Source organism: Nerophis ophidion, linkage group LG16 (genome assembly GCF_033978795.1).
Source record: "Nerophis ophidion isolate RoL-2023_Sa linkage group LG16, RoL_Noph_v1.0, whole genome shotgun sequence".
NCBI lineage: Eukaryota > Metazoa > Chordata > Actinopteri > Syngnathiformes > Syngnathidae > Nerophis > Nerophis ophidion.
Window position 1 is genome coordinate 43,813,210 of NC_084626.1, and position 13,998 is coordinate 43,827,207.

The window sequence follows — 13,998 nt, forward strand, 5'->3', positions numbered from 1 at the left end:
ATAATTATTCTAACAAACAATGAAAAACATTATATTCTATTCCTCCGCCTCATCCCTACATTCCAAACTCTCCCCCTGCCCCCCAGGTCCCCGCCAACGTGGAGAAGGCCCTGACGTTGTTCGGCCAGATGCTGACCAAGAAGCACTTCTTGCTGACCTTCATCCGCACCCTGGAAGCGCAGCGGTCCTTCTCCATGCGAGACCGCGGCAACGTGGCCTCCCTCATCATGACGGCGCTGCAGGGGGAGATGGAGTACGCCACAGGTGTCCTCAAACAGCTGCTGTCCGACCTCATCGACAAGAACCTGGAGAGCAAGAACCACCCCAAGCTCTTACTTCGAAGGTACGCACAGGGAAAGACGGTGGCGCATTTGTCGTCTTTGTTTCCCCGAGCATATGTGACGTTTCTGTGGCTGTCGGGAAGGATTACACCCCTCAGCACACACACGTTCCCCACGGAGCCTCGCTAAAACACACCTCTCGCTCTTCCTTCCAGAGAGTTGGCGGTACAAGGGATGTCGGGCGGGGGAGGACAAGGATTTACTGTAAAGTCTAGGTGTAGAAGAGGAGTGGAAACGGAGGACAGGAGTGAGTCTGGGACTTGAGAGGAAGGTCAGGGATGGAGCCAAGCAACATTGGGCTGTGGACCATAGGGCCGCGGCCATTAGTCCACATGGTTGAGTAATAATAACATTTGTCAACAACAGTCGTGACGTCGTCGCTCCAAGTTCAGTGGGAGGATACTTCCTCTTATTCTAGTTTTTAAAAAATGCATCTTTGTCAGGGGAACTTAAAGTTAACGTGTTATTATGGCGTGAACTTTGACTTCCCGACCTCTCACACAAAGATCTTCGGAATTTGAATCAGAAATACTATTATGTTAGATCCAAATGGACTGGACTCTCACTATTATGTTACATCCACTATGGACTGGATTCTCACTATTATGTTGGATCCACTATGGACTGGACTCACACTATTATGTTAGATCCACAATGGACTGTAGTCCCACTATTATGTTAGATCCTCTATGGACTGGACTCCCACTATTATGCTAAATCCACTATGGACTGGACTTTCACAATATTATGTTAGATCCACTATAGACTGGACTCTCACTATTATGTTAGATCCACTATGGACTGGACTCTCACTATTATGTTAGATCCACTATGGACTGGACTGTCACTATTATGTTAAATCCATGATGAACTGGACTTTCACAAAATTATGCTAGATCCACTATGGACTGGACTGTCACTATTATGCTAAATCCACTATGGACTGGACTTTCACAATATTATGTTAGATCCACTATGGACTGGAGTCCCACTATTATGTGAGATCCACTATGGACTGGACTCTCACTATTATGTTAGATCCACTATGGACTGGACTCTCACACTTTGATGTTAGACCCACAATTGACTGTAGTCCCACTATTATGTTAGATCCACTATGGACTGAACTCTCTCTATTATGTTAAATCCACTATGGACTGGGCTCTCTCTATTATGTTAAATCCACTATGGACTGGACTCTCACTATTATGCTAAATCCACTATGGACTGGACTTTCATAATATTATGTTAGATCCACTATGGACTGGACTCTCACTATTATGTTAGATCCACTATGGACTGGACTCTCACACTATTATGTTAGATCCACTATGGACTGGACTCTCACTATTATATTAGATCCACTATGGACTGGACTCTCTCTATTATGTTAAATCCACTATGGACTGGACTCTCACTATTATGCTAAATCCACTATGGACTGGACTTTCACAATATTATGTTAGATCCACTATAGACTGGACTCTCACTATTATGTTAGATCCACTATGGACTGGACTCTCCCTATTACGTTGGATCCACTATGGACTGGACTCTCACTATTATGTTGGATCCACTATGGACTGGACCCTCACTATTATGTTAGATCCACTATGGACTGGACTTTCACAATATTACGCTAGACCCTCTCGACGTCCATTGCACCGGTCTCCCCTAGAGTGGGGGGGTCACCCACATCTGCGGTCCTCTCCAAGGTTTCTCACTGTCATCCCACTGGGTTGAGTTTTTCCTTGCCCTGATGTGGGATCTGAGCCGAGGACGCCGTCGTGGCTTGTGCAGCCCTTTGAGACACTTGTGGTTTCGGGCTATATAAATAAACACGGATTGATACACGAAGGTGCAAAATGGCCCGGGACTGAAGACGGAGATTAGAAAAACAAAAAACTGGCGCAGACACAATTAGGGAAATAGACTGTCTCAAAATAAGTAGAAATTTGAGATTAAATAATAATACTAATACCTTTTTTCCCCCCCTTTTGGCCCTTCTCTCCGGAGAGATTTTTAATTAAAAATCTAATCAAATAAATGACTCTCCACTCCCATGTCTGTGTGGAGCCGGTTCCTATCCCCTCGGGTGGGAACAGTCACAATGTGCTAAACACCTTTGCACCCGGAGATTGAGCGAGACCAGAACCTTCTCCAATTTGGGCAAAGTCGCCCAAGGAAGCAGACGAGATTGAACTTCCCGGCAGTCCAAAATTGTCCTTGAACAATCTGGAGAAATCACTCCACATAAGCGGCATGGCCGGAAACCAACATTGAATGACCGTGACTTTCGATCCCTCAGACGCACTGTATCAAAAACTGACATCAATCTCTAAAGGATATCACCACATAGGGTCAGGAACACTTCAGAAAAACACTGTGAATAAATACAGTTGGTCGCTACATCTGTAAGTGCAAGTTAAAGCTCTACTATGCAAAGCGAAAGCCATTTATCAACAACATCCAGAAACGCCGCCGGCTTCTCTGGGCCCGAGATCATCTAAGATGGACTGATGCAAAGTGGAAAAGTGTTCTGTGGTCTGCCGAGTCCACATAGGTTTTGGAAATATTCGACATTGTGTCATCCGGACCAAAGGGGAAGTGAACCATCCAGACTGTTATCGACGCAAAGTTGAAAAGCCAGCATCTGTGATGGTATGGGGGTGCATTAGTGCCCAAGGCATGGGTAACTTACACATCTGTGAAGGCACCATTAATGCTGAAAGGTACATACAAGTTTTGGAACAACATATGCTGCCATCTAAGCGCCGCCTTTTTCATGGACGCCCCTGCTTATTTCAGCAAGACAATGCCAAGCCACATGCAGCACGTGTTACAACAGCGTGGCTTCGTAGTAAAAGAGTGCGGGTACTTTCCTGGCCCGCCTGCGGTCCAGACCTGTCTCCCATGGAAAATGTGTGGCGCATTATGAAGCGTAAAATACGACAGCGGAGACCCCGGACTGTTGAAGGACTGAAGCTCTACATAAAACAAGAATGGGAAAGAATTCCACTTTCAGAGCTTCAACAATTAGTTTCCTCAGTTCCCAAACGTTTATTGAGTGTTGTTTAAAGAAAAGGTGATGTAACACAGTGGTGAATATGCCCTTTCCCAACTACTTTGGCACGTGTTGCAGCCATGAAATTCTAAGTTAATTATAATTTGCAAAAAAATAAATAACGTTTATCAGTTTGAACATCAAATATATCTTTGTAGCATATTCAACTGAATATGGGTTGAAAAGGATTTGCAAATCATTGTATTCTGTTTATATTTACATCTAACACAATTTCCCAACTCATATGGAAACGGGGTTTGTACATCACAATCCAATGGGAGGACGTTCACGTTCACGTCTTGCTCTCTTCTGACCTAGTTTCCTGTTTTTTTTTTTCTTTCTTTCTTAGTCTTGAAACGACTTTGACACACAAGTATGTAAATTCTATTTCTGCGGTGCCTTTCTCCAACTTTTTTTTTTTTTTTGCTAATATCAATATTTAATAGAAGTGGTGAACATGGCCCAGTTAGCAAGTGTGTGACCTCCAGATAGTTAGTGGAATGGTTCATTAAAAGGTGAACTACTAACAAAGAAAGCAATCGATCAATCAATGTTTACTTATATAGCCCTGAATCTCGAGTGTCTCAAAGAGCTGCACAAGCCACGACGGCGTCCTCGGCTCAGATCCCACATCAGGGCAAGGAAAAACTCAACCCAATGGGATGAAAATGAGAAACCTTGGAGAGGACAGCAGATGTGGTTCACAAACCAAGTAAACATGAATAATTGGTTGTAGCCTCGACCAATACAAAGGTCCTGAGTAGTCCTGGGTTCAATCCCGGGCTCGGGATCTTTCTGTGTGGCGTTTGCATGTTCTCCCCGTGACTGCGTGGGTTCTCACCGGGTACTCGGGCTTCCTCCCAGTTCCAAAGACATGCACCTGGGGATAGGTTGATTGGCAACACTAAATTGGCCCTAGTGTGTGAATGTGAGTGTGAGTGTTGTCTGTCTATCTGTGTTGGCCCTGTGATGAGCTGGCAACTTGTCCAGGGTTTACGCCGCCTTCCGCCTGAATGCAGCTGAGATAGGCTCCAGCACCCCCCGTGACCCTAAAAGCGACAAGCGGCAGAAATGGATATATATATATATATATATATATATATATATATATATATATATATATATATATATATATATATATATATATATATGTGTGTGTGTGTGCAGAGCAACCGTGTAATACTCTTCCATATCAGTAGGTGGCAGCCGGTAGCTAATTGGTTTGTAGAGCGGGAGGCATGGTGCAGGTAAAAAGGTGTTTAATGCTTAAACCAAAAATAAACAAAAGGTGAGTGCCCGTAAGAAAAGTCATTGAAGCTTAGGGAAGGTTATGAATGAAACTCAAACTGAACTGGCTGCAAAGTAAACAAAAACAGAATGCTGGACGACAGCAAAGACTTACTGTGGAGCAAAGACAAAGTACCTCCGAACATGACATGACAATCAACAATGTCCCCACAAAGAAGGATGAAAACAACTGAAATATTCTTGATTGCTAAAAAAAAAGTAGATGCGGGAAATAAGAAGAGAAAAAAGCCATTAAAATAGGAGCGCAAGACAAGAATTAAAACACTACACAGGAAAACAGCAAGAAATACCAAATAAGTCAGGGTGTGATGTGACAGGTGGTGACAGTACACCTACTTTGAGACAAAAGCTATAGTGATGCATGCTTGGTTGTACTTTAAAGTCATATCCAACGACTTTTTACCGTCAACTGAGTTTTGTTTTTGTAATAATTTCTGCTGGTGGTGTGCATACGGATTTTTTCAACCCCCAAAATGTGCCTTGGCTCAAAAAAGGTTGAAAAACACTGCATTAGAAGCAAGACTCAGTTTCCCTTTTAATCTGGCGCCTTGGGCAAGATTTTAGGTGCCCGAATCTAATTAAAATCTTTTTTTTTTTTTCATGTCACCCGCCCGACCCGCGGTTTATCCACGGGCTCCGCAGATGAGACCCCAAACTGGGGTAGCACAGTGGGAGAGTGGCCGTGCGCAACCCGAGGGACCCGGGTTCAAGTCCCACCTAGTACCAACCTCGTCACGTCCGTTGTGTCCTGAGCAAGACACTTCACCCTTGCTCCTGATGGGTGCTGGTTGGCGCCTTGCATGGCAGCTCCCTCCATCAGTGTGTGAATGTGTGTGTGAATGGGTGAATGTGGAAGTAGTGTCAAAGCGCTTTGAGTACTTTGAAGATAGAAAAGCGCTATACAAGTACAACCCATTTATTTATCATTTATCTCTAGAGCGGGGGGGGGGGGGGTAATGTTGTAACAAAGAATATTTATATTAAATAGGCTTTATGTCTATCTGTGTTGGAACTGCGATGAGGTAGCGACTTGTCCAGGGTGTACACCGCCTTCCGCCGGATTGTAGCTGAGATAGGCGCCCGCGACCCCAAAAGGGAATAAGCGGTAGAAAAAGGATGGATGGATGGCTTTACTTTGCATTTTATTTAACGTGGGATTATTTTTTTGTATTTAAAAAAAAAATAGTACCAACTTTTTGTATTTATTTATTTGTTTCTGCAACATTTGTGGCACTTGGGTGGCGCCCCCTGATGGACGGCGGCCTCAGCATTTGCCTATACGGCCCGGCCCCTGCTTTTAAGGATTCAGAAGTGAGTGTTTGTCGATTTATTTCGCCTTCTTTGTCTCTCCAGGACGGAGTCGGTGGCCGAGAAGATGCTGACTAACTGGTTCACCTTCCTGCTCTACAAGTTCCTGAAGGTAAGTCCACAGGCAGACATTCCACTCGCCGTGGAGTGGAAGCACCCTGCACAGCTGCGGCGTGAGATAAGGCCGAGACCGCCGGCTTACCTATCTTTACCTTCCATGTGGTCAACGCGCCTCTCTTCCAAAAGCAGTTCGGCGTGTTCAGACACGGCTGCTGGTCTTGTTGGGACTGCCAAAGATCCTCTTTGTGCACCTCGCTTGATTATTACAGAGCCAGAATCCGTTTAGTGTGCTAGGAATCCTTCCTCCTTTCAAATTGCGTTCTGAGAAAATGTAGAAAGAAAAAAAAAGTGGAGAAATGTTTTGTCCCTGGTTACTAGGCCTGCATGATTAAAACCCTGGTGTGGTGTTCGGGTCTGTGGGACCCGTTTTCCTTTTTTATTAAAAGAAAAAATGATACAATTAATTAAAGGCCTACTGAAACCGACTATTACCAACCACGCAGTCTGATAGTTTATATATCAATGATGAAATATTAACATTGCAACACATGCCAATACGGCCGGTTTAGATTACTAAATTGCAATTTTAAATTTCACGCGGAAGTATGCTAAAACGTCGCAGATTGTAGAGGACATTTTATAAGTCGTCTCTTTCCATCGCATAATTCCACAGTTCTGGACATCTGTGTTGCTGAATCTTTTGCAATCTCTTCAATGAATAATGGAGACGTCAAAGAAGAAAGCTGTAGGCGGGAAGCGGTGTATTGCGGCCGCCTATAGCAGGGGTTGGGAACCTATGGCGCTAGAGCCAGATGTGGCTCTTTTGATGACTTCATCTGGCTCTCTGATAAATCTGAACTGATGTTGCTTTACACGATAAGTAATGAATAATTCCACTTGTGTTAAAAATAATGTTCAAAATATGAAACATTCTCATGCATTTTTAAACCAGTTGCGTTAATGGTAAGAAGTTATTTATTTATTATTGGTTAGTGTGGGGCTTGCCCTCCTGGGGGTTCTTCAGACCCCCAAGCACCGACATGAGAGCCTGTTTCAGGGTTACAATATTATTTTATTTTTCAAGAAGTCTCTCAGTTGCTTTCCAGCAATTGTATTTCCATCCCCAACCCAGTCTCTCCTCCTGGCTGCTGCTTATAACAGAGCGACAGGTGATTAAATAACAAGGCCCAATGCAGTAGTTAAGTCCTTAAATAAAATAGTGAACCTACTCGACAACTTGTCTTTTAGTAGTAAGTAAACAAACAAGCCCGTTAATGGTCCTAAAACCAAGTACACCAACTAAAACAAAGAGGAGTTCTTCTACCAACTAAAACCAAGTCTGTTACACGTTAAGTTTGTTTATTATTGTCGTTAAGTCCTTAAATTAAATAGTGAACATACTAGACAACTTGTCTTTTAGTAGTAAGTAAACAAACAAGTCTGGTAATGGTCCTAAAACCAAGTCCACCAACTAAAACAAAGAGGAGTTCTTCTACCAACTAAAACCAAGTCTGTTACACTTTAAGTTTGTTTGTTATTGCAGTTAAGTCCTTAAATAAAATAGTGAACATACTGTACTAGAAAACTTGTCTTATAGTAAGTATTAAGTAAATAAACAAGTCCGTTAGTGGTCCTAAAGCCAAGTCCACCAACTAAAACCAAGTCCACCAACTAAAACCAAGTCTACCAACTAAAACTGCTGATTAGTCACGCTTTTCCATCTGGCGATCCAAATGGACCATTCTGGGTTTGGAGGTTACCAGGAGAACGCTACATTTCGGACTACAGTGTGAAATTTGGTGGAGGAGGAATTATGGTGTGGAGTTGGGCTTATTGTCATTGCGCAAGTACAACAAAACTTTGTTTTCAGCACAAACCTGTTCAAGATGAGACAAGCAAACAGTGTACAGGATTGCAGAACAAGAACGCTGATGGGTCGCCTCAAGGCGCCCCGTACAAGATGGGAAAAAGGTCAACGCTGTGGAAGGATGAGTAAAAAAATACAATCTAGACTGGGCTCCTAAGGGGGCCCAGTCTGGAGTGGGGAAAAACCTCCATAGCAAAGCACATGCCGTATGGGGCGGCATCGCTCGGTTGGTAGAGTGGCTGTGCCAGCAACTTGAGGGTTGCAGGTTCGATTCCCGCTTGTGCCATCCTAGTCACTGCCGTTTTGTCCTTGGGCAAGACACTTTACCCACCTGCTCCCAGTGCCACCCACACTGGTTTAAATGTAACTTAGATATTGGGTGTCACTATGTAAAGCGCTTTGAGTCACTTGAGAAAAGCGCTATATAAATATAATTCACTTCACTATTTCCTTGAATTGCTGCCGGGTATATAGTATGCGCCTGCCTAGAATTACTGCCGGGTCAGGATTAACGCGGGGTCAAATTTGTTTCGCAAAATAATTAGCATATGCCTAGAATTTCCACCGGGTCAAACTCGTCACGTCACGAGTGACACTTCACCTGTCATCATTTTCAAAATGGAGGAGGCTGATTTCAATCATTTGGGATCGCATAAAGGGAAGAAGATGAAGAGCTATTCAGTAGGATTTAAGGTCCAAGCTATTGAATATGCTAAAAAGAACAATAAGCAGCTATGTTTTATTCATATACCGTAGCTGCGTGTGTCAAATATGAGTCATTAAAGGACTCCCGCCTCCTGGTGGTAGAGGGCGCTAGTGATCCTTCTTGCGACTACTCTGCTGCAGAAGAAGTGACAACAAACAGCAAGAGTGAGCATCCTGTGTTTATTTGGGGCGGCATAGCTCGGTTGGTAGAGTGGCCGTCCCAGCAACTTGAGGGTTGCAGGTTCGATTCCCGCTTGTGCCATCCTAGTCACTGCCGTTGTGTCCTTGGGCAAGACACTTTACCCACCTGCTCCCAGTGCCACCCACACTGGTTTAAATGTAACTTAGATATTGGGTGTCACTATGTAAAGCGCTTTGAGTCACTTGAGAAAAGCGCTATATAAATATAATTCACTTCACTTCACATTTTTTCCTCTCGCTTGCACTTTTAATATGGAGGATTACATATCTAAAATAAAACCGTTTTCTAAACTGGACTTTCAATCGAAGCAAGAGGTAATAAAGGAAGATCTCCATCGAGACAAAGACACTTTTAAAACTGAGGAAAGATAAGGAAGACTTCTATAAACAAGTTATCGATGCTTTTGACCAGAAGGAGCTGCGCATGGACTTCATTTATAAGTAAAAATAAGACCATAATAATGTTTTTTTTTTATTAAATGTGCTTTTTATGACGGTATCCTTACATCACACTCAAATTTATAAGCGCAGGCCTAAATTTACCGCATGCCTTTGGTAAGTGCCGGAGTGAGAAGAGGTTTTAAATTAATTAGCGCCCCGGCGGCAATTCAAGGAAATGCGGTATAAACATTACAACATACATCTCGAGATATCTAGCAACAGAGGGGAGGAGGGAGCCATGGTGGCCGGCCGCAGCACCAAAAAACATTTTGAATTATTCCGTGCTCAGGTTAGAGCGGCCCCCCTTCATATGTGTGTCAAGGCAGGGGGGCAAATACTTTTGGCAATATGGTGTATGTCCTGGTGTTCTATTGTGTTGAGAACATTTCCATGCAGCACTGCTGCAAAATAGAACCCTGTTATGTCTGTTATAGTCATTTGGGAGGTGTACCAGCACGCAGAGCGACGACATGATGCAGGAACGAGAGCCTTGCCCGTTTAGGCACCAAAGTGCTTCTCTAAGCGTTTTCGCTACTTTAGTCATTAACCTTCTTGTAACTTCTCCATCAATTGTCACTCGCTCACACTTTCTCCCGACTTTTCCCACGCTTGACCCGCTCTTTTCTCCCCCCTGACGAAGAGACAGCGGGGAGTGATGAGGATTTATTGTGACTAAGAGTCGATGAGGGTCAGCGGCAATATGTGGGCCAGCATTTGACGATGTGGTGTCTTTCCCGCAGGAGTGTGCTGGCGAGCCGCTCTTCATGCTGTACTGTGCCATGAAGCAGCAGATGGAGAAGGGGCCCATCGACGCCATCACGGGGGAGGCCCGCTACTCCCTCAGCGAGGACAAGCTCATCAGGCAGCAGATCGACTACAAGACTTTGGTCAGTGACACGCACTTGGATTGATTGATTGAGAAATGTATTGACATCTTAAAATAATTTAATCCATGGAATGCTTTAAAAAAGGCTAATGGTTGGCACAAAAAGATAAAAAGCTTGTTTCCTTTGTGGTCCATTACATTGTCATCACATTTAATACCTTCAATTATGAAAGATATATAACCTGTTACATGTATATAAAAAATGACGTTGAAAAGTGGATAAATGATGTACATATACACAGTATTCATGTCAGCTGATTTGGAAAACAATATATACAAAAAATGGGGGGATATAGGAGGTATATACTGTACATATATGTACATGACTACACACATGTTGACTCCAAGAGTGTGCAAAACAGAATGAGAAAATATATATACACTATAACCACATATAAATATATATAAACCATATATAAATATGTATACACTATAATCACATATAAATATATATATATACACTATAACCTTATATAAATATATATACACTATAACCACATATAAATATATATATATATACTATAACCTTATATAAATATATATACACTATAACCAGATATAAATATATATATAAACCACATATAAATATAAATATATATATATATATATATATATATATATATATATACACTATAACCACATATAAATACATATATATATATACATATATATACACTATAACCACATATAAATATATATACACTATAACCACATATAAATATATATATAAACCACATATAAATATATATATATATATATACACACTATAACCACATACAAATATATATATGAACCACATATAAATATATATATATATAGATATATACACTATAACCACATATAAATATATATAAACCACATACAGTATATATACACTAACCACGTATAAATATATATACAATATAACCACATATAAATATATATAAACCACATATTAAAAAAAAATATATATATATATATATACACACACTATAAAAACATGTAAATATGTATACACTATAACTACATATTAATAAATATACACTATAGCCACGTATAAATATATAAACCACATATATATACACTAACCACATATAAATATACATACAATATAACCACATATAAATATATATTCACTACAACCACATATAAATATATTTAAACCACATATAAATATATATATACACTATAATCACACACACATATATATATATATATATATATATATATATATATATATATATACACTATAATCATGTATATATACACTATAACCACATATAAATATATTTACACTACAACCATATATATATATATATATATATATATATATATATATATATATATATATATATATACATATATATATACATATATATATACATATATATATACACTATAACTACATATAAATATATATATATATATATATACTATAACCACATATAAATATATTTAAACCACATATAAATATATATATATACACTATAATCACACATATATATATATATATACATATATATATATATATACACTATAATCATGTATATATACACTATAACCACATATAAATATATTTACACTATAACCATATATATATGTATATATATATATATATATATATACATATATATATATATATATACACATATATATATATACACTATAACCACATATAAATATATATATATATATATACACTATAACCACATATAAATATATTTAAACCACATATAAATATATATACACTATAATCACACATATATATATATATATACACTATAACCACATATAAATATATATACACTATAATCATATATATATATATACACACTATAACCACATATAAATATATATATAAACCACATATAAATATATATATACACTATAACCACATATTAATATATATATAAACCACATATAAATATATATATATATACTATAACCACATATAATTATATATAAACCACATATAAATATATTTACACTATAACCATATATATACACTATAACCACATATAAATATATATATATATGTATATACACTATAACCACATATAAATACATATAAATATATATAAACCACATATAAATATATATAAACTACATATAAATATATAAACACTATAACCAGTCTTTGCATGGTGGTGTTTTGTCTTATAGTTGTTGTTATTGTGTTGTGACTTTTCTTTGCATGTTGGTGTTTTGTTTTATTGTTATTTTATTGTATTGTGACTTTTCTCCGCTATCGTAACTGTTTGGTAAAGTGAGAGCAGTAGCAGATCAAACCACTGCTTACTCAACTTGACCAGGTTAGGTTGCATTTTGTTTTATATTCATTTATTTTGTATTTGTATTATTTATTCGCCCAAAAAACCCAAAAATAAAAGTAGCAGGTAAACCTACCGTTAATTCAACCTGAAGCAAAGTTGGTTACACTTTATTTTTTTATTATATTTATTTTGATTTTGACATTTCTTGTAGAAAAACAAAAGCAGAAGTAGCAGGTGAAATGTCGGTTATTGTACTTTAATTGAAAATGTTATTGAATATTGAAAATGACAGCAAGTGTTGGACTTTTTTCAAATAAGATGGCCGTGAATTGTTGTTTACTTGTGTGTTTGTATACAACATTATCTTACAAGAAATAACAAGTATATAAAAAACTTCACCTGGAGTGTCCATTATCCAGTATTTAGGGTATTTCTGACACAAGACTTGATTTTTTTGTGTGGAAAAACTCACTGAATCGTTTGGTCTCGTTCTAAAAACATATACTATCGTACCAGCAAGCACACATTGTAAAATGTAATGTAATGGCTGCGCCCCTGAAGTGGAGTCAATGTTTGTCCGTCCTCAGACGCTGCACTGCGTGAACCCAGAGAACGAGAATGCCCCCGATGTGACGGTGAAGAGTCTCAACTGCGACACGGTGACGCAGGTCAAGGAGAAGCTCCTGGATGCCGTGTACAAGGGGACGCCCTACTCGCAGAGACCCAAGGCCTCGGACATGGACCTGGGTGAGAAACGGCAGACCGTGGCGTGCAAAATGGCGGGGGAAGGTGTTGACGATGTTTTGTTTCTCAGAATGGCGCCAAGGAAGGATGGCTCGCATCATCCTGCAGGATGAAGACGTGACCACCAAGATCGACAATGACTGGAAGAGACTCAACAGCCTGGCTCACTACCAGGTAGGATGCAGAACTTCAACTAGGGCTGGCCGATACATGGAATATACTCCATATATCACATGTTCCCCTAGTGTCCAAATAACTCTAAATTAAGTCTTTGTTACTTTAATGAGCAACTAATTAATGGTGAATATGTGTTACCATGTATATATGTATATATATATATATATATATATATATATATATATATATATATATAAATATATATATATATGGCACTTAATTAGTCATTATTAAGTACTTAGTAATGCCTTATTCTGCATGGCCTTATTATACAACCAGTAAGCCATTAACTAAGAGTTGGCTTACCCTAACCATATATATTTATATGTGTATATATATATATATATACATATTTTTTTTTTATATATATATTTATATATGTTTGTGTGTGTTTTCCGTGTGTGTGTGTGTGTATGTATGTATGTATGTATGTATGTATGTATGTATGTATGTATATATATATATATATATATATATATATATATATATATACATATACATATATATATACATATACATATATATATATGTATATACACATAAATATATATACTTATATATATACACACACACATATATATATATATATATATATATATATATGTGTGTGCGTGTGTATGTATATATATATATATATATATATG

The 13,998-nt window shown here is 38.7% G+C and overlaps 1 protein-coding gene across 4 annotated transcripts in view; it reads left to right on the forward strand.

Moving 5' to 3' along the window:
• The window catches only part of LOC133535433 (plexin-A1-like), a 508,851-nt gene that overhangs the window by 474,008 nt on the left and 20,845 nt on the right, over nt 1-13,998 (forward strand). For all 4 annotated transcript variants that reach the window (XM_061875266.1, XM_061875268.1, XM_061875267.1 and 1 more), the window contains exons 22-26: nt 87-343; nt 6,067-6,133; nt 10,036-10,182; nt 13,021-13,180; nt 13,248-13,351. In XM_061875266.1, coding sequence (XP_061731250.1) covers nt 87-343; nt 6,067-6,133; nt 10,036-10,182; nt 13,021-13,180; nt 13,248-13,351 — 735 coding nt within the window. The remainder of the gene's footprint in view (nt 1-86; nt 344-6,066; nt 6,134-10,035; nt 10,183-13,020; nt 13,181-13,247; nt 13,352-13,998) is intronic.